This window comes from Aulonocara stuartgranti (genome assembly GCF_965226115.1).
Source record: "Aulonocara stuartgranti genome assembly, chromosome: 14".
NCBI classification, from domain to species: Eukaryota; Metazoa; Chordata; class Actinopteri; order Cichliformes; family Cichlidae; genus Aulonocara; species Aulonocara stuartgranti.
Window position 1 is genome coordinate 37,025,670 of NC_138950.1, and position 25,858 is coordinate 37,051,527.

General features: G+C 39.7%; 2 protein-coding genes across 11 annotated transcripts in view; one reads left to right on the top strand and one right to left on the bottom strand.

Annotated features, from left to right (window-relative positions):
* The window catches only part of myo18ab (myosin XVIIIA b), a 127,945-nt gene extending 119,657 nt beyond the window's left edge, over nucleotides 1-8,288 (top strand). For 4 of the 10 annotated variants that reach the window (XM_082502113.1, XM_082502114.1, XM_082502110.1 and 1 more), the window contains one exon: nucleotides 4,691-8,288. In XM_082502113.1, the coding sequence (XP_082358239.1) occupies nucleotides 4,691-4,853 (163 nt within the window). In that variant the 3' untranslated portion in view covers nucleotides 4,854-8,288. Of the gene's footprint in view, nucleotides 1-1,428; nucleotides 3,303-4,690 lie in introns of those variants that run through there. The other 6 variants (XM_082502105.1, XM_082502108.1, XM_082502115.1 and 3 more) reach the window with 3 other exon arrangements.
* Nucleotides 8,289-17,276: 8,988 nt separating this feature from the next.
* The window catches only part of pipox (pipecolic acid oxidase), a 32,459-nt gene continuing 23,877 nt past the window's right edge, over nucleotides 17,277-25,858 (bottom strand). Inside the window, exon 8 of the mRNA XM_082502292.1 lies at nucleotides 17,277-18,369. Coding sequence (XP_082358418.1) covers nucleotides 18,239-18,369 — 131 coding nt within the window. The 3' untranslated portion in view covers nucleotides 17,277-18,238. The remainder of the gene's footprint in view (nucleotides 18,370-25,858) is intronic.

Consider the following 25,858-nt stretch of genomic DNA (forward strand, 5'->3'; position numbering starts at 1 on the left):
AAGAAATATTTCCGATTGGTTTAAAACATTCACAAGTGAAGAAATAAAAACATAATACAGCACTTAAAAGGAACACATGAAATTTACATTATACTAAGCTAATGATTAGCTAACGATTAGCTTGCTATGCTAGCGCAGTCACCGGAAATGAACAAAAACAGAGGTACATCGGCATCAACAAAAAGTGTCCGTGTTTCCCAGCAAGCGGAAGAGTAAAATCCAATTTGTGTCTTCACACATAACCTTTTTCTTGAACAAGGATTAAAGAAAAACTTGGTGAGTAGCTCGGACCAGCATACGTAGCCTTAGCACTATTCTCTATATCAACTCAAGTTCACAAGCACTAAACAATCTCACAGTGCCACCTACTGGCATTCTTTGGGAACAGCAGTTCATTTTCATGAGGCAAATTTTAGGTGGGTTACAGTAGCAACTCTCACCGTCTCTTCAGCAGCAGTTGGGAAACAGTCTGCCAAGACATTTGTTTTTCCTGAACTTAGCATATTTAAGCATATCTGCTTAAAAAGGTTAACATGTTGTGGCCTGAGGAAATAAAGCCATCAACACAGAGAATTTAACTGAAAAGAAGGGACTGCTATTAAATGTATTTTGCAAACTGTTCTGTCTTCATTGTCATCCACTTGGTGAAGCAGGGCTTTTTTTCCCTTTAGTAAAAGGAGGGGACCTTGGTGGTGGATTTATCGATATGCCCATAGGCCAGCTGGCACAGTCTACCTGAGCCGCTTGCTGAGATTAATGTCTGCGAGCTGACGGTTTTGACTGGGCCAGATTTATCTCCTTACCACATTTGACTTTCCTCCCTCAGCTGAGCTGAGCTGAGTCATTCCCAACTTTAAATACTTGGTGTTTTTAAATTTCTCTCAGCAGCTTCACCCTATGGACACACACTTTCAAGTTCAGTGACTAACTGCCAGTACACAGGTACAGATACTTTAGAGTTCCTGTTGGGTTTTTTAACTCATTATAAAACAGCTCAAAAGAAAGGAAAAGGGGGAGAAAGGACTATGTTTTAAGGGAGAATTTACGCTGTGGTGAAGTTCATTTTTCTGTGAGTTTCAGCCACATTATGTGAGTGAAATGCATACAAGTGCACTTTTATGTGCTCGTGAAAAAAATTATTAAAAGTCACACATTTTTATAGGACTGTATAGATGGGTAGACAAATTAGCCCTGAACCAAACCTGAGTGGTATTGTGTTACATTGCTTTCCTTGCTTTCATCTCATTTTGCTAAATTTCAGCACTTGCATTTCTTCTCTCATTTCAGTTTTTATGATTTTTGTCACATTTCATTCATTCATTTCATTCTCTTCTTTCACTCACCTTTGCTTTTGCCTAATATCTCGTCTTTGTCATTTTCTCTCCCACTGTCTTTATTTCTTTTGTCTCTTCCTGTTTTTCTTTGTAGAAGTGCTGTAAATGTAGAAGCAAAGGAAGGAAAGGAATTGAAAGAGGGTAAGGAATGGAAAGAGGTGAATAAAGAAGGTAGAGAGGTAGAAACAAGCAGGCCAGTTTCAGTGATGAGCTCCCTAAGCTACAGAAAACGATCCAACCTCAGTAGCAAAGGAGATGCCCTCTTCAGTCAGAATGCTGAGTCAGAGGATACGCTATCCTTTCGTAAACCGAAACCCAAAGCTTCTGATTTTCAGAATGATGCATACTTAGCCAGCTCAAGGAGAAAGTCTCAGGTATTGGATGGCATGAATGACAGACAGTCAGTCATCTCCCAAGCCTATTCAGAAGCCAACAGCCAGGCTAGAAAAGGTTTGGACAGCCGCTGGAGCAACTTTAACGAAGAATCAACCATTTCATTTACTGCACCAAGTCGGGCCTCCACATTTCTTGGGTTAAACCCAGAGAATGATGCCAAGTCTAACGTCAGCTTAGGTCTGTCAAGCCCACTTGGACGCCATCAAAGCACCTCAAGATTAGACAAGGGTAGAGGGAGCCGTTCACAGTATAGCAGTGGTCCCAGTAGCCCTTGCTATAGCAGACGTTTTGGAGGTTGTAGTCCCGGAAGTGTTAGTCGGCCAGACTCAGTGGCTTACAGCTGCCGTCTTAGTGAGTTTGATGTTGATATTGATGATAGTAGAAGTGTGGCCTTCACTGAGAGGTCAGCATACAGTCCACACTCTTCAACTGGACGCAGCATCTCCATGCCACCACCACAAGTCAGATCAAATTTTGAAAATGACGCAGTTGATAACTTGGATGTCAAAACAGTCAGCCATCGCAACTACCTTGACCCTGACCTGGAGAAAGCCATCAATGAAGTCCTGAGTTTTAAACCTATCAAATTCAAGCGCAGGACTTTGGAAGACTCTGACTGTGAAGAAGAAAAGTTCAACAATAATGAAGCTGACAGAAAAGATACTCACCCTGTCAACAGCCTCAGACGCTCTGCATCTGCCGCGGACTGCATGAGACCAGCCAGTAGCCGCAGTAGCCGCCATGGCCACAGTAGTAAAGGAAAGAGCAAGAAAAAGAAGAGAAGCCACAGCTCTGACTCTGACAGCTCAGAAGATGGCCATCGTCACAGAAGCAGCTCCAAGAGGAGATCCAAAAAATCTCAGAAAAAATCCAAAAGGAAGGATGAGTCTTTGTCTTCTTCCTCATCTTCCTCATCTTCAGAATCAGAATCCAGCTCTGATGCCTCCACTATTTCCTACCGAAGTTCCAGCAGTGTGAAAAGGGCACCAGCTCGAAAGGCTTCAAGTCCAGAAGTGGATGAAGAAGCTGGGTCTCAGAGCAAGACTCAGCCCCTTAATAAAAAGGATGAGAAGAAGAGAAAGAAGAAGGTCGACAGCCTGATGATGAAGTATTTATACCGGCCGGAGAGTGACTGATGCAAGCAGTACGTAGACTTACCTTGGAAAGAGTTGTTTGAAGCATGATGTCACCTAACCAAACAAAGGCCTTTCACTTCTATTAACCAGCACATTAACTATTTCTCATACAGTCTGACTTGAATAGTTTTAAATTCTAATAAGGGGATTGCCTTTTTCACGTGTGACATTAGTGATGCTAACAGTTTGTGCTGTATACTTTAGAGACAGTAGTCTGTGTGGTGGTCTCTTCACATTGATTGCTTTTATCCAGGAGTCCTTTAGACCAGAACCGCCTCCTGGTTTGGTGAAATGTTATCATAAAAGGAGACACAGTCGATAAGAAGGTATTATTTGTGGATATCTAGCTCAGCTACTCAATACTCCTGAGATATTCCTTTGATTTACAAAGGAATAAAAATTACATTACAAGTCAATTAGCAAATTTATGTGTGATGCACATTTCACTGTAATTAACTCCAGCAGTTTACAATATTTAAATATCAATATGAAAAATTTCTATGTTTATTTTTAGTAGGTTTCTTGTTTTTCTTGCTTTTTCGGCTAATTGAGGTGTAAACAATTCTCAAAATGGGTTAGAAAATGGCCTATATTCAGTATAGCTGTGTGACAGTGTGAAGCCACTATGCTGGGTAAACAATATCATGACCCTAGAATAAATCATTGTCTCCTGCTTTTCCACATTTTTCTCCCTCTAAATTTTCATATTCAGTTCAGTGTTATTCATAATGGGCCGTTGCCTCAAGGCGCCTGAAACAGTATCAGACAGCATATGCTCCGAGACCAAAATATCTCTCACAGGCCATTGACAAATATTATTGTAACATTTTGAGATTGTAATCTCACCTGTCACTTTGAAATCCTTGTCTTTAATAACAACATTAATATGATGTGTTTTGGATGGTAGCATGTTCCCACATTGCTTGAGATTGCAAGTTTTTGTGCCCACTAGATGCTAGAGCAATGGCTGACATGAATAAAATACTGCAGCTCTCTGATTAGAAGAATATAACATATACACACATGCATGTAGTCAGAATAATGAAGGCTAATGAAGAAAATCTAGTCACCATATGGACATAATACATCCAAAAATCAGTGAAATATATAAGACCTGAACTGTGAACTGTGGCAAAGTGTCTTTTACAGTATATTAGCCTTTTTTGATCCGACCAGAACTTTTCACAGCATATCACAGAGTGTTTTGTGTACATGTTGTTTGTACAGCTGCCAGAAAAAGTTTGTAAATTCTGATATTTTCTGTACAAATGTTATTGGATTTTGACTCAAGTACTAAAAGCAGATAAAGAACTAATTTAAAACAATGAAATCATGCCAAACCTTTTTATCTATTTATTGAGAAAATGTATCTGGTATTACAAAATTCTGAAAGGAAAAAGTGTGAACTTTTGGTGACTTTAGAAGAAGGCATGTTTATGGTTAGCAGGCTGCAAAAGGCACTGAAACTGCTAGGAGTTTAAACTACACCAATCCACAGTCAGGTGGATAAGTCAGCCGTGTTTTGTTGTGTGTGGAGGAAAGGGGGTAAAATTGTTTCAACCAAGTCAGTTCATTTGGTTCCACTTGTTTTATTTGATTTATCTAATTTTATCACTTGTGTAAAAACGTGATGCCTGTTTTCATATTTCTACAAAAATACAGAAAATGTCATCAGATTCACAAGCTTTTTTTGCCCCAAATGAGCAAATGAAATAATAACTGAGAAACATTCGAGGACATTTCTCAGATTTCAGCCTCCATACTGTTCTCTATTCGCTTTCTAAATAATAATTTAAAAAATCTGTTTGTTCTTCCTTGCTCCAGCCCGCCTAGCCAAAGACGCTACCTTTTCGATAGATCTGATGAAGAGGAAGAAGAAGAAGAAAAAGAAGAAGGCGGGGCGTCCCTACACTATCCTCGATACAGATACAACACCAGTGTGAAAGGTCGAGATGGCGAGGACAAGCCTTACGAGACTGCATCATAGCCTTATGAGACTGTGACAGCTGTGACATTTTGTCTTGCATGCAGAGATCAGCACATTTGTGGTCATATGGACACAACCACACACAAACACTCCTACCCCTGCAGGAGAACACAAACACTTAGAATCAATGCTTCCTGTGGCAGACCCTCACAGGACATAATTGAACAGATACTATGGTCTGTTTTTGACCGTGCACTTATCAGTCTGACCTCACTGCACAAACAGCAGCTCCATTATTTACGGCTCGACTGTGCTCATTGCATGCAAGCAGCAGTTGCTTTGCTTGAACAGCCATCTGGTATAAAACTCATCATGGCTGCAACTGAGCCAAAGAACTTGAGCTTGCAATAATAATGGATCCTTTTTCTCTTTGTCTCTCTTCTGGATTTACATGTAATATACCACAGTAATATATATTGCCATACTACAGTGTATTGCCAAAAAAGCCTTTGTTCCAAGTATGTGAGCACACTGCTTTTCTTATTACCAGTCTTTTTCCTTCCTTCCTTCCTTCCTTCCCGTTTGGGAGAAGTGCCATTTGATTTAAGTGGGCTCCTCTACAGCTGGCTTCTCTGCAGCTGGGGTGCTTCATGAACTGCTGCATGGTACACTTAAGACGCTTTCATTATCATCTGCTCGCTTTTTGTTTGCCTGAATTCTCTTTTCTCTGCCTTTTACTGGCAAATTAGTTCTTCCTTCCAGGAGAGCTATATCACTATGAAACGACAGATGTGTTTTTCAGAGGATTACTGTCGAGCACATTCATTTACTTTCATCTTACTTCTGTGAAATGGTTTGAGCCATTTTGATTTGATTTGACAAAGCATTTCCCAGGCTTTGTTAGTGAGGAAGACTCTATGGCTTTCTCCTGTGTGTCATGCTTACATGCGCTCTTGTTTCCGTTAGTTTTGAGGTTGATGTGTTTTCCTTTTTTTAAACAGAATAGACTTTGGACAACAGTCATTTGTTGGGTTCTTATAAAAACTGATCCTCAGCCAGCATATAAAAAAAGAAAAAGTCTAGTGTTATGCTTTTTCTTATCACCAAATTACATGGAAAGATCAAAACTGACAATGGTTTTGGAACAAAATATGAAGTGCAAAAGTTCGCACGTGCAGTAGTGACCTGAGGGTGGTATTGAGGCTCCTCCCAACAGGTCCTTCACACTAAGCTAAGAGTGAAACCACTTAATATGTAGCTGCAGTTATAATCCACAACAGTCTAAGGCAGTTAAGATTTCAATGGCTTGTTCAATTAAATGATATAAAACTGTATTTATACAGCGCCAATTCACAACAGCAGTCTCCTCAAAGCGCTTCATATTGTAAGGTGAAGATCTTCTAATAATACAGAGAAACCCCAACAATCAGATGACCCCTATGAGCGAACACTTTGGCGACAGTGGGAAGGAAAAACTCCCTTTTAACAGGAAGAAACCTCTGGCAGAACCAGGCTCAGAGAGGGGCGGGGCCACATTTTGTCTGGTCAGCAGGGAGGACCTTTATGTTACCCACAGTCACAGCTGCTACTTCATTTTTGTACAGTGAGAGGAAGCGGTGACACATTATAACAATCATTATAGACAGTCTGTTTGATGCCATCAAAGCTCTTAAACTTCCTACTGAAAACAGAAATCTAAAAAAGAAGCTTTAAAATATATAGTTTTCCTTTTAAAGCAAATTTTATTCTGAAAGGTCAGCTGTGTGACATTTGCTTCTATCCAAACGCTAGTTGATATCTTAATTTTTTTCTGATGTAGGTGGGGTTCTCCTGTGTAACATGAAGCTGATCATAAACATGCAAGAAGCTTTGTTTCACAAACTGCAGTAAAACTCTGGGATATGCATTCTGAATGCACAGTACTAATACTTCTAAAATGGACTATTGGCTTAGTAGACATCTCTTCATTGGAATGAGAGATCCATTTCAGTAAAGCTAGTGCTAAGTTAAAGTATCTAAATGGATTTTACCTCTGTCAAATTAGGAATGTTGTCTCATTCAGACAAATAGCGAACTACCCGCGTAAACATAAACACACTTGGTGATTTCACACATGGACCAGATGTTTCAGTCCACAGAAGTAAATGAATCTTAATTTGGATGTCTTTCAGTGAGTTTTAATAATGAGAGTGTAAAACATCACCAAGGTTCATTTAACTGTAATGTCTTTAACTGGATACATTATAGCCTGTATGAGCAATACTGTGAAATCATGTTCAGTGTCATTCAAGCCTGTTCTGTTTTCAGTTTGGTGTTTCCTGAACAGCAAAAGAAAAAAAAAGAGAACAACCTGCATTTTATTTTTTTGACTGAAGTGCTACATCACACCCTTTGGTCTTGTCTGGTATTTGCTGAGTGGCATTAGACATGTTTGGAAGCAGTTTAAACTTCAGAAAAGCTTCACATTACAGGGGCTGAAAGAATCAGTGGGTGTTCTTCGTGGGAGGATTTAGGTGTGACTCTTGCTTTTTAAGAAATGTTTTTTTTTCTTCTCTATGCAGTCTGCACGAGTGTGGAAATGTGTTTTCTGACCTGATTGACCTGATAACATGTTTTGTTTGAAGACACACACACACACACACACACACACACACACACACACACACACACAAAATAAAAGAAAGTAAAAAGGTTGACCCAGCACTGACTGCACACACACAAACACAGTATTTATATATAAATATGTTTATGATTCATGCTAGCTTTGAGAATAGTTCCTATTTTCATTACTATACAAATTGACCACTTGTTACAAATTTTGCATTACTTTTTAATATATTGTAAATAAATGATGGGGATTGTTTGGAATGGCTTCTAGAATGGTTGACTTGAAGTGTTTTGCTGCTGTGGGAGTGTCTGATGCACCTACTTTTGTATCTTCGTGTGTTGTGAGATAGCAGTATGGATGCTATGGGTGGCTGCTTTTAATATTTATTTCACTGTGTGTAATTTAAGGGAACATCAGCCCGTTTCTTCTGCTGCTTCTTTTGGCTACTCCCTTTAGGGTTCGCCACAGTGGAGCATCTGCTACCATCTAACTGTATCCCTAGCATCCTTCTGGCCAGTCCCAATGAAAATCTTAACATCTCAACTTCTAGTTTGACCTGTATTTTGGTAGTTCCACTGTCTCCATATGTCTATACATCATAGCAAGTCTCACTACCATCATGTAAACCTTCCTTGTCACTCTCACTGCTATCCTTCTGTCACAAATCAACACAGAAACTCGTCGCACTCACTTCACCGTGCCTGCACTCTCTTCTTGACCTCTCTTGTGCACTCTGTTGCTTTGGATGACTGACCCCAGGTATTTTAACTCCTCTATTTTATACTATCTCTCTCATTCACACACGTATTATGTCTTGCTTCTGTGGATCAGTCTCTGACTGGCCATTCAGATGGGTGACAAATAAAAGAAAACATTTGAAACTTTAACTACTAAAGGCATCTGTTGACTCTGTTATGTTGTGGGAGGCATACCGCTGGCAATATTTGGGTCTACTTGTCTTTGTAGAGGTAAAGCACTTCCTAGTTTATCCTTTACCATGTGAAACATTTCTCTTCTGCAGCTTTTACTTGACAGACAAGCACAACACAAAGTGAAACACAAAACTAAACTATAAGGGCAATAAAATAAAATACAATAGGAAAACCAGATAAAATCAATGGATCTCCACCAGGGGTCACTTAAAAATACTGACATGCATGAAAATGTTGTACACATATGCTGTGGTTTTCCTAACAATGAGATCTCAACCCAGCTGAACACAATTTGTCATGTTCAGCAGCATTATAGAAGGGTTTAATATTTTCTCATTTGAATGTTGCTGTAGTTTTAATGCAAAAGTAAATTGAGGATGCAGTGAAACAAAGTCAATTTGCAGAAGTTGAGGAACCTCTACTCTGTAACATCATTGAGCCAGAGACTGATGCAGGACCAATAAACATCCTGCAGTCTGTTACAATTCTTTGCATGCCATTTTTTGTGTTCTGGTGCCTCAATCAAATTTAGAGTATACGTCTATACAAGTCTTAAAACAGGTTTCTGTTAGTTTTAAAGTGATGTTGCTGCTGGACTTTAACATCTTTCCGTCATGAACTGACACCAGCTTGAAGTCTTTCGTCTGCTGCGTTCGGTTTGGCAGAGCATGTCCTTTGTCTTAGTTTCTTTGTGCTTCTCCAGAAAAGTTTAGACAGCAAAATTAGGAACAACTGTCTGCTTTGAAATGATTGTAGTAATTCTTGTTATTGTTGTGTTTTGTTTGTTTGTTTGAAAAGTGGTTTCTTTCTTTCTTTATAGAAATTCAAGATTCAAGGAATATTGCAGTATGTCCAAAATGGGAATACTTGGATATCTAAAATATGTTCTCGTTACCCACTGTTCCTTAAACAAATGTATTTTGCACTGCAGTCAGCAGATTTTATATAAATAACTCTCTCACTGAGCTAACACAGCCAATCCCTCAGCATGTTTGTACTCTCTGCTCATATTGCCTTCATATTAAATCATTTTTCTTTTTAAAGAACTTATTTTAACATTGCAGTCAACAACAAACAAATCCTCCCTAACAAAAAAAAGTAACTTCAAGGCCAAATTGCATTTTAGTTCTTCACGCCAATAGACGGAATTTGAAGGTAGTGACACATCTAAAAAAAAAGAGGTTTGGAAGAACAAAAGGCATTCAGTTTGAAATGGTAAATGGTACTAAAAAGAAACCACTGGAGGAAGTTTCTGCAACTAATTCGATGGTCATAGAGTGAAAAGGTATTTGATCCCCAAGCAAAATATAATTTAGTACTTTGTGGAGAAATCCTTGTTGGCAAGTGCAACACTAAGACATTTCTTGTTGTTGTCACCAGGTTTACACACATTTTCACAGGAGAGATTTTGGTCCACTGCTATTTGCCTAAACTCTAAATTCTTTAGCTTTTTCTGGTTGCTAATTGGCAGCTTGAAGCTTCAGCTGGCTTAAATAGGACTGATGTCTGGGAACTGATGAGGCCTCTTGATTTCTCTTCTTTAGCCACTCCTTGTTACCTCGGCATTATGTTTTGGATCATGCCTCAAGACCCACCAATGACCCATCTTAAGTCTTCTGGCAGAGGAAAGGAGGTTCTCATCTAATATTCGACCATATTTGGCCCCATCTCTTGGCCCTTCAGTGTGGTCATCCTGTACCCTTAGCAGAAAAACAGCCCCACAGAATAATCCCTGCTTGTCTGTGCGGATGGTTTTCTTTAGGTCATCCTCCAAATACAGCCGGTCAAGTTGTCAGAGCGCTCGGTTTTGGATTCATCTGACCACTTTTTTTTCTGAATCTTTTAGATCTCCACTGCCAAACATAAGATGGGCCTGTACATGCGCCTTCTTGAGCAGTGGGGACCTTGCTGTTGGTGACAAGAATTAATGCAAAAAATTCATAAGCAACTAAGAAAACTGAGACATTAATTAGAAATGAGCTATATTCTCCTCTAACATTTCATATTTATTGCATGTTTGGGAGAATGTGTAAAGGTTGGCCTCATGCAGTTTCCCTTCACAGGTCAAATGTGATTCGCCCTTCGTCAGTGGCTCCCCACATGCAGCGTAGTGCCACTGACAAGCAAAAGCCAGCAGGAAGCAACTGGAGGTGAGGTCAGATCATCTGTGGAGCTGGAAACTGAAATGGAGGCTTTTTTTAATAGGGAACATTCCCAAGCTGCAAACAGGCTGTTCAGCTTCACCTCTCATAACACATCAGATCGGCAGCTTGCTGCATCAGCACTTCCTGGTTGGGGAACTGTCAATTTCAGGCACTTCTCTCGGGTGTTAATAGCTTGTAGTTCTCTTCTGTATGGAGTGAAATGAAAAGCTTACTGCCTTAAACAGCAACAGCCATTCTCTCTTTGAATTAGTGTAAAAATGAAGCATGAATTATTCCAATCCATCTTAGTCCTTCCTCTGGCTCATTGTCCTAGAAATCCTTCAAGTGGATTACAGATTACTGTCAGCAACCTTTGTCCTTCCTTAATCAAAATTACTTGAGCCCATTCAGTATTCAGGAACTGAATGATGAGATTCGGCCTTTCAAACACTGTAGCACATCTCTGCGGGCTCGGGGGGAGGGGACTGAGGTGGACTCGGATGACAGAGGGAGCGATAGTGGAAAGGCAAGCATGCCTTTTCCCTGGAGAGAGACGGTGACAAGAAGGTGCCATAAAAACATGCAATGCTTTCAGTGTTTTCTCCTGGATGCCTTGCCAGCTCATTACCCTTCCAAATGTAGCTGCTGTTTCTGTCTTTCCCCTTGGGCTCCTTGGCTGACAGTCCATCTTGTTTTCTGGCTGACTTGTAGTCGTTGCCTCTGACCTTGTGTCAAGCGTACCACAGAAACCCCTCTGAACTGTCATCTGCTCTGGACGATGAGGTCCTCGATGGTGATTTTTTTTTTCTTTTCACAATGGTCTCAGTGTGTCATGTATGACATCTGATTACTTTAATTATTGAGTATAAATTGTTTATAAAATGTCAGAAAGTAGTGAAATATTATACCCTTGTGATATTTAGTATTTTTAGTTCAGCTTCATCTGTTTTGTTTTCCCACAAAAAAATACTTTAACATCATGATGTAAAAATGTGAAATTTTTTACTAGAGGGCATTCTTCACATTCATCAAAGTTTCCTTTGTATCCATAAATCTGATTTAGATAAAATAGTATAGAAGACAAACCCAGGTATCTTTCTTTTATCTGAATTTACTCACCCCGACATTGGCAATCGAATAAGCAGCTATACTAAGCTGGTTATCACCTCAGTAACTCAAACCAGATTTGCCTCTGTGTATTCTCATGTAAGAAGTGGTACTGGCAGAATCAGACCAGTCTTAAACATGTACTGGGAGCATAATGGCTGATTTTACAAAGGAAGGTAAAACTAGCATATTAGAAAATATGAAGATGTTAAATGCACATTACAGGGTGAATACTGTAGACAATGCTACTGAAAACCTTTAAACAAAGTATCCTTGGGCAAGACACTGAAAACCAAGTTGCTCTGTGCTGTGTTAATTTGATTGTGAATGCTAAATATAAAACAGAGTAGAAAGAGGTGCTTGCATGAACAGGTGAATGATGCATGTTGTATAAAGTGCTCAAGTAGAGAAGTACTCCATAAGAACCAGTCCATTTTAAAAGTCTTGAGTGCTTCACAAGAAGGCAGCTGCTCTTCTTTTTAGTTTGTGAAGATGTTTCACCTTTCATCTGAGAAGATGAAAAGTTTTAAAACAACTGATGGAGAGTCCCAGGTATTTAACCCCTTGTGGGGTTAAAGTTCTTGAAGGTCATAATTTTGTTAGCAATTGCAGTCATGTTGGGATAGAGCATTGAACCCTGTCCTATTAAATGCAGCTGCTTTAACCTTTGAGACAAAGCAAACATGGTTTCCTTGAACTAACACACTTAATGGAGCTCAGCTATCTCCTATGCCATCTATCCAATTTACAAGTCTTTTATGCATATGCTGCATTGCAAAGTGCACTCATAGTGATAGCTGGGTCCATTGTCTCTCTGGGATTTCTTATTTAACTCCTATAGTGTAGATGTCCTGCCGAAAACACTCCGTCAGGTTGGCCTGTAAATATTCATCATCACAACTACTCTCTTTGCATTTCGCAGAAATATCCGTTATGATCACTTATGCTTGCATTGGCCTGAAACCATCATGACAGCATCTTCTCACCACAGTGAGAGAGACAAACTGACGTAACACTTGCAGTAAGCTTGGCCAAGTGGAAAATACTGCTGCTGTCACTCTCAGTGGCTCAGTGTCTGCATGTCTCTTCTAGCTTTCCAGTCTCACAGCAGCGAGTGGAAACTGAGTTTTGCTGGCTCACTCCCTTCTGGGAAATCGTTTTTTAAAGAAATGGTACTTCTGTCTGGTCCTCTACATTCTGGTTGATATTAACAAAGTTAACATTTTAAACATATTGAGTGAAAATTAACTCAGGAAGCCCATATCTGCAAAAAAATATTGAAAACTCATCTATTAAGTCAAAATAGCTGACATGCTCTTGAATGTCACTCCAGGAGACATTTTTGTACATCTTGAGATATTAAAGAATGCCAAAAGTCAAATTTCGCACATCTAGTTCAAATGTAACACTGTTGTTGCTTCATTGGTACATGTTATTGGGTGTCAGCACAGACACTAATAAGACCAAGACAACACAAAAGCCTTCATCACTTTGGAGGTGTGTGCCAAGTTTCTCACTTTTAAACTTTTTTGTCCCCTTAAATACTTCCTGTTTCTTGGTGAGTTGCCATGCCGACAGGATGTTTTCATAAAAAGCATCAGGGTCAAAAGTTCAGACCATGTTTAAGATGAATCCAGTCAACCTGCGAGGAGTAGTACACGAAAGCATAAAACATGACGCTGCATGTTTCTACCAGGTTACACTCCAAATATTTCTATTGGCTTATAGTCTTGGTATATATTGTGACTGTTGTCACAAGTTGGACCTTATTATTCATCAGAAGTTTGGCAAGATTGAACAATGTACGTGTGAATGACAGAAAATTACAGCTTTATGGTGACTGATTGAACATGCCCCACAATGAAAAGTCAACAGCTTTACACTTTGTACTAGCGTCACCAAAGTCTGTAGCTGAGACAGACCAAATATGAAGTTTTCCTTTTGATCCCTAGAAGAAATCTAAAGAAGTACGCTGTCTGAAAATCACAATAAAGTCTTTTTAAAATCAAAATGGCAGAGGTCCTTTTGAGTTTGGTTACTGTTTTGGGGTTTGGGGTGTTACACATTTGTGCCAGATGGTGGAACAGTGGAGCTATGGTGCCATTTTTACCCTCCCTGTTTGAAACCCATCAACATATGCAGATTTTCATCTATTTGAGAGCATATTTTGGTCCTCAAAATAAAAAACAGAGCAGTATCTGCTCTGGTTGGTTGTTGGTACATGGGACTTAATAATTACATTTAAATAATTCAAAAGTTATTTTTAGAAGATAAATTGTGTGTGTTTTTTAGTATATCATGAATATTTCTGATGACTTGATCCTTTTTCTTCACTTTTACCCTGCATACAGGACAACTGGACAGAAAACAGGACAAAGCACTTTCCTTGCTGTGTAGGTACTGTTCATTGTGTATATCAGTGCTTTCACCACTAAAAACATTTACAGGATGAATGGTAAAATGTTCTGTAGAGTTGCTGATAAAATTACACAGCTTTAAGTTTTTGCTTGCTTATATGAATCATTATTGGTAGTTATACTGACACACGAGTCTCTGGACAGAGCCTTGTGTGCATAATAAGTAATGCCATAGGTGAACCACGAGGCATTACTTATTCAGGACCTTAAAAGGTGCCAGAGTTATATTAGGGGAGCCATGAATACTCTTCATATACAACAGTAAGATGTAATTTTACGAGCTAGATATTGTTCTGTAAGCAATGTTTCAGTTGATGGTTATTCGTAGTTAAATATTTGCATTTGCATGTTTAATGTAATTCTAATTCTTGCATTTGTATAATGTCTCTTTGCTCCCATTTGCAGTCACTTAGAGGCAAGGGAGCAAATGGCTCAGTGATCTCTGTCGTTTCACTGCATAATTTTCCCATTCCCACTGATGGCCTTGGATGGCATCCATTGTAACAGGGCCTCTGATTAGTGATTAAAATGTTTACTAGTACATGGGGAAATGGAGCTAGGCAATAGTCCACCTCCATAGCCTAAGCACGCAGCTCTAAGCACGCAGCTCTAAGCACGCAGCTAGCTTCACACAGACAGATTGCTCAGTGGCTGATGTCTTTTTTAACACCATTTAGTTGATAAAAGTTCCTGAAGGCTCTGGATGTTGTAGGGCTGTCCTGGTTGACACGCCTCTGCAATGTTGCGTGGAGATCAGGGGCAGTACCTGTGGACTGGCAGACCGGGGTGGTGGTCCCCATCTTTAAGAAAGGGAACCGGAGGGTGTGTTCCAACTACAGGGGGATCACACTCCTCAGCCTCCCTGGGAAAGTCTATGCCAGGGTGCTGGAAAGGAGAGTTCGTCCGTTAGTCGAACCTCGGATACAGGAGGAACAATGCGGTTTTCGTCCTGGTCGCGGAACACTGGACCAGCTCTTTATCCTCTCCAGGATACTTGAGGGTGCATGGGAGTTTGCCCAACCAGTCTACATTTGTTTTGTGGACTTGGAGAAGGCATTCGACCGTGTCCCTCGGGGTGTCCTGTGGGAGGTGTTGCGGGAATATGGGGTGTCTGGCCCATTGCTACGGGCCATTCGATCCCTATACAACCGTTGCAAGAGCTTGGTTCGCATTGCCGGCAATAAGTCGGACTCGTTCCTGGTGGGTGATGGGCTCCGCCAGGGCTGCCCTCTCCGGTTCTGTTCATCATTTTTATGGACAGGATTTCTAGGCGCAGCCAAGTGGCGGAGGGTTTTCGCTTTGGTGGCCTCAGAATCTCATCTCTGATTTTTGCAGATGATGTGGTTCTGTTGGCTTCATTGGGTGAGGGCCTCCAGCTCGCACTGGAACGGTTCGCAGCCGAGTGTGAAGCAGCGGGAATGAGGATCAGCACCTCCAAATCTGAGGCAATGGTTCTCAGCCGGAAAAGGGTGGAGTGCCCACTCCGGGTCGGGGATGAGTTCCTGCCCCAAGTGGAGGAGTTCAAGTATCTCGGGGTCTTGTTCGCGAGTGATGGGAGAAGGGAGCCGGAGATCGACAGACGGATTGGGGCTGCAGCTGCAGTAATGTGGACGCTGCACCGGTCCGTCGTGGTGAAGAGGGAGCTGAGTGTAAAAGCGAAGCTCTCAATTTACCGGTCGATCTACGTCCCTACCCTCACCTATGGCCACGAGCTGTGGGTAGTGACCGAAAGAACGAGATCGCGGATACAAGCGGCAGAAATGAGCTTCCTCCGAAGGGTGGCTGGCCTCTCCCTTAGAGATAGGGTGAGAAGTTCAGCCATCCGGGAGGGGCTCAGAGTAGAGCCGCTGCTGCTCCACATCGAAAGGAGCCAGCTGAGGTGGTTCGGGCATCTGACAAGGATGCCCCCTGGGCGCCTCCTGGGTGAGGTGTTCCAGGCATGTCCCACCGGGAGGAGGCCCCGGGGCAGACCCAGGACACGCTGGAGAGATTATATCTCTCGGCTGGCCTGGGAACACCTTGGTATTCCCCCGGATAAGCTGGAGGAGGTGGCTGGGGAAAGGGAGGTCTGGGCCTCTTTGCTTAGGCTGCTGCCCCCGCGACCCGGCCCCGGACGAAGCGGATGAAGATGGATGGATGGATGGATAGTTGATAAAATGATGGAAATCCAGGGAGGGTGGGTCACTGATGCATCATCCATCCATCCACCCATCCATGTATACACGCATACATATAATGAATATGTCATTAATTGTTGAATTTACAATAGCTCAACAATGTGGGATTACAGTGTTGCGTTGTGTTGTTTGACCAGAAAATAAAACAACAGTGATAACAGCCCCCCATTGAAAACCTTTACAGAGTCTGACCCTGGTGTGTGTGGTGCAGGATGGGGGTGAGCGCGACACACTGTAGCCACTAGTCTCACAGAATGACTTACAGAATGAATGAATTAATAAAAGATGTTTCATAAAATACATTTAAAAAGATGACTGACAAACATTGTAAAAGATAAAAGTATTCCTCTCTATTTAAATTAAGATGGGATTATGTCCCAAAAAATGTTCATGTGAAAATGTGCTAAAGATAAATATAACTGAAGCAGAATTACATAAACTGAGTAAAACATGCAATGAATTCTATCCATGTCTGACTGAATGTTTCAATGTGAATTCTCTGTGTTAAGAATAACAAAGTGAATGTAATGAAATGATTTTAAAGTTTAACCTTTGTGTTTGTTAACTCTTGTAAGTCTGTGGGTGGGTGGTCACTGGATGTCAGCAACATGATTGGACGGCCAAAATGTGTCCCCCACCTCAGCTCCAGCTGAGCTCTTCATACCAACCGACTGACAGAATCAGAGCTATTAGGACTTTTCAGTCAGAGCCGAAACCAAGAAAAACAGTTCCCCCCCCCTCGCTCTTTATCCAATGTTTTAAGTAACAAGAACCTTTTGTTCTGTTTGGGATCACTGCCAAGCTGAAAAATGAAATTATTCCCAATCAGATGCTTTCCAAGCCACATTGGACAATAGATCCAATGACTTAGAAGACTTTTCTGTAAGATCACCAACAACAATGGCTAAAATGCAACCATGCCAAAGCCTCCACTGTGTTTTACAGATGGCTCACTCACTGTTACTTACCTTACTACTGACTCCCTCCATTTGAACTGGGCCTCTTCTCCCAGTTTGCTTCTTTGTTCGTGCTGGTGTGAAGACCGTCTGTGCTGACTCCTTTGCAAAGGTTTCTTTTAATAAATCTCAGAAAAAACAGTTTGGCTTCAACACTCAATTTTATTTTTCACAACACCCTCAGGTCCTGTGTCAGGTCTTTGCTGGATTTCCCCCCCATTCATTAGGAACATGACTTTCACCAATCATCTGCCATAGTGTTTTAGGCCTGCCACATCTTTTGTCCTCAGTTTGTCAAGTTCCCTCAAACTTTTTGGGATATCTTGCACACCATGCAAAGATGTGCCGTGTTTTTAGCTAACAACTCTTTAGTAAAAAAGAACACAGTTTATGCCTGTCAAACAGTTCTGACATTTTCTTGTAGATTCAACTAAAGAAATGGGAACAGTGTTTTTGTGACAGACTGCTGATAACAAAGTGCCTAAATACACAATTTCAAATGGGTTCTTGGTCAAGTTGTCTGTTATATGCAGACACAACCCTGATTCCTGTCATGAGTCAGGTGCCTTTTTTGCTTGATTCACATTTAGGTCTGTTAGTAGCGTAAGAAACAAACAAACAAATCCTCTGAAAATGGTCAGACACAAGAACTGGACTGGAAAGGAGCGAAAGTTTTATCAGAAGTCATTCAAAACTTTCCATGCTATCGTGTTTACAGACAGAATTACACATGCGCAGTAATGCTACCATAAACATGAGCCTCATCACATCTCGTAAACTTTCTACAAGCACTACTTTGTGCAAATCAACTCAGGAGCTTCAGATCAGTGGATTGATAGAGCCCATCTATAATGTTTGTATAGTAATTATGGAAATCACAAAATATTAGTTAGAAATCAGATCATGAGAGAAAGCCTATAGCCTAGTTACATGGATAACAGCACACATATTCATTATGCTTGAAAGCATTTGATTACACCTAGTGCCAAAAAAAACAAAACTTACAAAGAATACAATCATAGAATTTAAACGTAGTGATTAAATGAATTTACTAAAATTATAATTTAGCTGTTATTATTATAAAACACTCGCTGTGTTGCAGATCTATAAAGCTGAGTTCCTCTTTGACTGGAAGCGTCTTATGTGGAAAGGTGAAAGGTCATAGGAGGGCACTTCTCCCAGGCTGAGTTCGCACAGAAGCTTGCCAATGATTGGTCCAAACTTGAAGCCATGACCTGGAAAAATAAAGAAGCCTTCATAGTGAGCAAAGCACAAACATAGGTCATCAAGCTGTGTCAGATCAATTGATGTCTTCATGTGAACCAAAGCCAGGCACCTTGCAGTTAGAATAAAAATAGCCTGTATTTCTTGGGCTTTGTCTGAATAAGGCGCTGGGTTTGAGATTCACATGAGTGAACACATAAAAGAAAAGCAAAGCTGTTGCAACTCCTGTCACTGAGAATATACTCACTTTAGTGAACAACACCAAATACTAAATTAGGGGAGAGTTGTCCTTTCTTGGCGTAATGGCTTCATGTGCCTTAGCTCAGGAGTAAGATGAGAGAAATACTATTTTTAAAATGAGGCGTCACGATTCATTGTTTTTAGGGTCTGAGAAGGAAATTGTGAATATCAACGGGGCTTGAAGAATGCAGCACAGTGCCATCTGACAAAGGTCTCAAGGCTCCTGTGGATTCTGTCTGGCTTTGAAGTCATAAAAAGCTGCCTTTGACAGTTTGGACCTGTGAATTTTCATCTTGCCAGAGAAGGAGAATGGAAAACCTAGGCCAAGCCTACAGGATGATATTGTAGCCATGGCAACCGTTCTCAGTACTTGCTTGAAAGTACTTATGTCACGCATTAATGATGAATGCATGAAGTGAAGGAGAGAACAGAAGGAAATACATGTTTCTGTGTTACGATTAAAGCATGTGAACTTCCTCAAAATATGAACTTTGTGAGTGGAAGGATGGAGACTGAGCACATCCAGTACACTTAATAAATAACAATTAGTAGCATTAGTTATGATCACTAGTTATGATTGCAATTGGAAAATTGTATTTTCTCTGAAAACATGTTATCAATTTTACTGAAAGAATAAAAAACAAAACAAATGAGGCCACTACAGTAATTCAGCCCACTATTTGGGTCTGTATTTAAATAATTTAATCATCGGATGGCTCCCCTTGTAACTTGGTAGCAACAAGCAGGACCACTGATGAATCCCACTAGCCTTGGTGATCTAATAGATTTTTATTCAGTGCTACTGTGAGGCTAACATTTTTGGAGTTTCCTCTAGAAAACTATCAGGTTAATACATTTTTGACTTAATATTAGAGATGGACCGATCCGATATTACGTATCGGTATCGGTCCCATACTGACCTAAATTACTGGATCGGATATCGGAGAAAAATAAAAAATGTAATCCGATCCATTAAATATCACGAAAGCACCTCACAAAACTTGCAACACGCCGTAACTCACCTCAGAACGTTAGCACGTCGGAGCAGTATGCATCACGTGATAGAGCGGCTGTGGCATTCGGGACCTGTCGGTGGTCTGGATAGCATTTGGAGCTTCGCTAGCAACCCGGCATTTCATCTCCGACAAAGTTATCCCCGAGAGAAGTAAAGCAAGTGTGTAAGTCCATCTCTGAATGTTTGTAAAGCATTCCTGCGTTAAGCTTAACAAGTGACTGCCTCTCCTCTCCGGCTGCTACTTCAATCATGAAACTGCTTAATGATCAGCTGATCGGCTTTTCTGTCGCGAGTCCGTGTCTCTTCTTTGTTTTTGGCCCACTTTGCACCAGAAAGAGGAAACCAGCGGCTGAACAACAGCAGCACGTTTAAGCTTGATCAGCTGTTGTTAGAATGTATTTAATGTTACTTTCTACACCAGGATCTTTTTCTACGTAGCTGACGCTGGTAACTGTGCAGGGGCGGATCTAGCAAAGTTTAGCCAGGGGGGCCGATAGGGCATTAACAGGGAAAAGGGGGCACAAAGACATACTTTTCTTTCTTATTCTCATTTAAAATGTCGAGCTTTTAATAAATAATTATCTGACACCCAAAGTTTTAATTTGATGTAAAATGAATAGAAGTCCATTACTGTATATAGTGACTATTAAGTCTAATATACCCTAGTAAGCTATAGTACTTTTTACTTTGGGAAGGTACCGTCTGTGCAGTCTGCAATTTTGTTGAAGAAAGATGTTGAATCTATTTAATATTTCTTGAAAAATAATTGATTTCTGTGCATTTTTTTCACACTCCATCAAATTAAGGTTGATTACGTCGATTAAGCATCATGAGGTGGAGCGTGAGGGGTGGTTCCCTATTTTTTATTTATTTATTTTTGTTGTTGCTGGGAGTTGGAACCCTATTAGTTAGGTTGCTTAATATTTATGCTAAGTACTCTTTAAAATACCAGAATAGGGAGGATGGTGTAGGTTTAAGTTTATTAGATTGATCAGTATTGCTGAACTATGAAATATTTTTTTTTGCATACAGGTATAACAGAATAGCTTTAGTGTAGTTGTTGTTTTAAACTTGAGTATGAACTTACACAAAATGCAGCAAGATATTTAAAAAACAGTTTTGTTGATTAAAAAACACTATATCGGATTCATATCGGTATCGGCAGATATCCAAATTTATGATATCGGTATCGGACATAAAAAAGTGGTATCGTGCCATCTCTACTTAATATTGGAAGGTCATTAATTAGCATCTACTTTATGGTCAAAGTCTTGCATGGATACTAACTATTGGGTTGCCAAATGCCACTAGAAAGGCTTTAGTTTTTAATGACACTTGCTGAACTCTGTTCACAGACAGTAATTTCTGGAAGTGTTCCTGAGCCCATCTAGTGAGTTCCATTCCAGTGAGTTTCACAATCGTACATTGAGGAACATTTTTCTGAAATTGTTTGTACAATTTATAGATGCAGCTTTTGCAGGTTGGGAAATCTGTGACCATCTCTACCTCTGAGAAACTCAGCCTCTGTGTCCACCTATTACAGGAACATGCTTGGTGAGTTCTTTAAAACAAACTATTCTTTCACAAATGTTTACAAAGGCAGAATGTATAGCTATGTTTTTTTTTTTTGTTTTTTTTTTACACCTGTTGCAATGAGTCTGAAACACCCAGATTCAAAGATGAAGTGTGGCCTGATACTTCTGTCCATATAGTAGAAGAGTGGAGTGTAGAGAGAGCATAAACAGATAGGACAAAATACAAACTGGAAGGCAAACAATGTTCATTCTCACCAATAAATCTGTCTTTGATTTAAGGCACATAATTAAATTAAATTAATTATGGACTTCCACAAGATTTTGGATACAGTATACATGCTTTCCTTAGGCATTTGAAAGCATACCATACATTTTCATTGCATTGATACTCAACTTTATCCATGCAGCCAGATGACACACATTAATTAGTTATACTGCAGGAATGGCTTAAAGCCAAAGATCTAGATGACTTCTAATTTCCTACTTGTACATTCAAATAAACAAGATGTTTTGTTCTTGGCCCTAAAAATTGTAGCATCATGATGTGTGGTTGGCATTAACACTGACAAAAGCTGGACTCATTTTTGACCACGATAGGTCATTCCACGTGCATGTTACACAAACATGTATGACTGCCTTTTGCATTTGTGCAGTATCTCTAAAATGAGAAACATCCTACGTCAAAGTCATGCTGAAAAACTAGGATAAGCATTTACTACTTATCCCCATCTTATCTTAATAAACTCAGAGTACCCGATCACCACAAAAGACTACTAGCTTATTTGCGGTCCCTAGTCCACAGCTTTCAGGCCCCACTTCTGTGGAACCAGTTCTCAGCTTGTTTTCTATGAGACAGACACCCACGCTAGTTTTAACTTCAGGCAGAAAACTTTCTGTTTTGAGAAAGCGTATAGTTACGTTACAGTAGGTGCTGGGGGCTTCCCATGATGCACTGAGTGTTTCTTGTTCACTCACCTAAAGCGGCTTGAGGTGACTGCTGTTATGATTTGGTGCTATGTAAATAAAACTGAATGAAACTCAAATACACAGATGAAGACTTGCAGCAAAATATTCCTGGTGAAAAATGGAAGCAGTGCATGCTGGTGCACCTCTGCAGCACTTGATGCACAGGCTAAGTACAGACCTACCATTTCCTCCATGGCTGCACATGTGCATTTGGTGTGAAGCTCTACATTTTTAGCTTCATTACTCATACACCTCTAAGAATAAGAAAAAAAAACAACCCCATTAATACGTAATCTATATTTGCAACATTTTCTATTGCAGGCCTGTTAGCCCAGTGAGCGCATACTTGTCTGAGAGCAAAGCACTGGGAGCAGAATATTAATTACAGTTATAATTAGGTAAAGGACACGACTGCATGAAGACACGGAGAGGTGCCAGGAGACACTATAGATAACTGCAGGAGAGGAGAGGTGGAGTCGAGCAGGCCGCATGGGAGAACACAAATGTAAGAATAACGGTGGTTAAGAATCCTGATGTCTCCTGTGAGACTGAGGATACAACTATTAAGTAACTGATGGGTCCTGGAAAATCGGTCACTGGCCCCTAGAAATTCCCACTATAAATGCAGTTTACCAATCAATCAGTAAAGCTGCAATAATTTTTATACTGACCAAAAACAAATAACACTTCTGATAACTGATTCAACATTTGAGAACAAATAAAACTGGAAAGTTTTCTGCAGTAATAAAATTAAGATTTGAATGTATGAAGACAGGGATATTATTTGGACTTTTTGAATATTTTGATAAAATTATTGCTAATTACTCAGTGCTATGTATTAACTAATTCAGACTTGACACAAAATGTACACTATTATTACACTTGTCAATAAACAATATTTCAGACTAGACCATCTTCAGCTGTTGCTGTCAAAATGTCATAAAGAATAGCAGCTTGTCAGGACTTTTGTGCTGGACTTCTTATTACTTTCTCCAAAAGGCTCCCCGAAAAACCTTCAGAGATTAGAACCAGCTACATTTTTACCACATTAACTTCCTGTTAATTGAGAATTGAGTGCACAAATCCTGATGATCAGGAATGGCTGGATGATATGAGATCATGATCAGTCAACATGAATATCACAGTATAAATCACGTCCTTATTTCTGTCAAACTTAAAGGTTCCTTTTTATTCGTAAGTGCAGATGTGAAAATAAAAGGTTAATTTTGGTTAAAATTTGTATTTATTATCTGTCAGAAACTAAACTGGCCACTTTTGCCACCGATCTGTATTTATGGGAACAATGGCAACCTCATACTGTGCATATATCTCATATTGTGCATATGCACAATATAGGGCAAATGTGTTACCTAGATGTGAGTACAGATTTTAATATCTCTGGAAAACTGCATCTCCATTCTTGGAAGCTCTCAGACTGTAGATAATAAGAGGGTCTAAAGTTTTTTTTAAGTGCATTTAAAGTCTTTAGACAATAGTAAGAAATATAGATTCTTTTCTTTCCTTTTGGTTGCAAAAAAAACCCCCAATTATATTGATCTATATGAATTATTAGTTAATCCTAAAAAATATGATGTCCCTTTTTTGTTAAATAACATTAATTAAACTGTCTTACTTACATTTACTAAAAGCAAACATCTGGCTCCTCTTTCTTTCTGCAACTACTCTTCATTTCTTTTTCCCTCTTTAGGCTGCTGCTCTGACAGAGGTGAAACCCTTGATTCCCCGAGTTCTGAGTAACACTGCTGTTCTTCCTGGAACAAGCAATGCTGATTAATTTAGCTGCTGCTCCTGCTGTTTTGGAGTTGGCACTCATCTGCACACATCTGGTGTACACAGTGCCAGAACACTTCTTGCTGTTCTTTGTCTTGAGCTGTTGACATTTTCATTTTAACAACGCCGCTGACTCTGTCGACTGAATCAAAACAGACACTGTTTGTTTTGTTTGACTGCTGTCACGGTGTTTTGCCTTTAATAAGCGATTGTGAGGATAATGGCTTAATACAGTAAAGGTGTCAACAAGCCTTGTCAGCTAGTTTCATGATGCTCAGAGGAGCCTGCCATTTTGGCTCATCTTTAGCTGATAATCCAAAAATGGAATAGGGAAAAAATATTTAAAAAACGAACTATTATTTCAATGTACTTTTTCAAAAACCATTTGTACCAATTTATTTATTTAAAAAAAAGAAAAGAAAAGAAAAATGTAAAAAAAGAAAAAAAGAAAAAAGAAAAAAAAGAAACAGGCTGTGTATGTAACCAAGGTGTGCACAAAGGAGGTTTGAGGAGATTAATGCTGGCGGAAACTCGTTGATCTTGTAAAGTCTTCAGTAAATTTATCGTTATTTTAAAACTCAGTGCTACTGTTTCTTTGGTAGTACAGCTACACATTTCAGCTCTTAAAATGTAGGTTTGATCATTTAAACATGATATCTAAGTGCATCTAGAGACATTAATGAATTATATGTGGAAATCAGTTCATGTGAATATTACTGACTAACTCTTTACAAACCATTAATGCACATACGTCTGATATGATACATTTAAATAAATTTAAATAAATAAATTTAAACCAACGCTGAGATTTTTCCAAAAATATTTTTGACACTGTCTTGATAAAAATTGTTACTTGTGTGAAAACATTTTCAGGTCGTATAATCTCACGCCACACTGAGGCAGACTGTGGGCGATACAAGCCTTATTTTATATTTCACATTACAGTACAAACACGATTCAAACGTGACGGCGGTGTTTTAAGATGAGAGATTTGCGACGTTTAGCACAAATCTTGTGTAGTTAGTGTGTAGTGTAGTCAATAGTTTTGTTGTGTGTGTCAGAACAATGAGGCGACTGCTGAATGTTACAGGAGTTACAGCAGTGATACATCTCCTGTTGTCAGGCCTGCAGGTATCAGGCTGTTGTTCTCCTTTATCTCATAGTGGACAGAAATTATTTTTTGGAGCAGCACAAATAATTTGTGTGGCATCAAATTTGATGCAGAACAGCTGCAATATTACTAATATTACTACAGGACCAAGGTAGTTCAGTAGGGTGATTAAATCACACAGTGGTACACAGTAGTACTTATCTGCTATAATATGATAATTAAATAAAATAAATTTTACAAACTGTAAATAAAGCTAATTCCAGCATTCAATTTCCCCTTTTTATAAAATGAATCTCTTTGCTCAATGAAATATTGTTAAAGGGACTTTTTCCAAAATGATTTGTTGAGGAAAAACAAACTCAGTTGAAGCTCATATTCATTGCGTTAAATCATTATCACGAGCATCTAAATGGAACTGCTGCAAGTTTATCAGCTACAACACAGACTCAGAAACTAGTTCAGGAAAATGTCATTTTGTTTTGATTTTTTGTGATTTTGCTTGATTTGATTTTTCTGACTTTTGTGTCAAGGACCCAAGGACTTTGTTGACCATCAGGGATGATTTTGAAGAATTAGAAGGGATTAATGCAGAGTGTCCACAGCTGCAGGGTTTCCTGAGTGGAGAGGATACCTGTCTAGTGTTCATGACTACTTAAAATCCCCTTTCCCACAGAGCCCTTGTGCCTGAGGCATCACCACACGATGCACCTTACCTTGGTTCTTCGTTTTCAATATTAACTATTAACACAGATCTGGTTACGCTGGAAATGTCTCAAAAGGAAACGTCTACATTAAGAAATTAACACCTGCATTGACAGCAAAAAAATATTACCATTCCTATC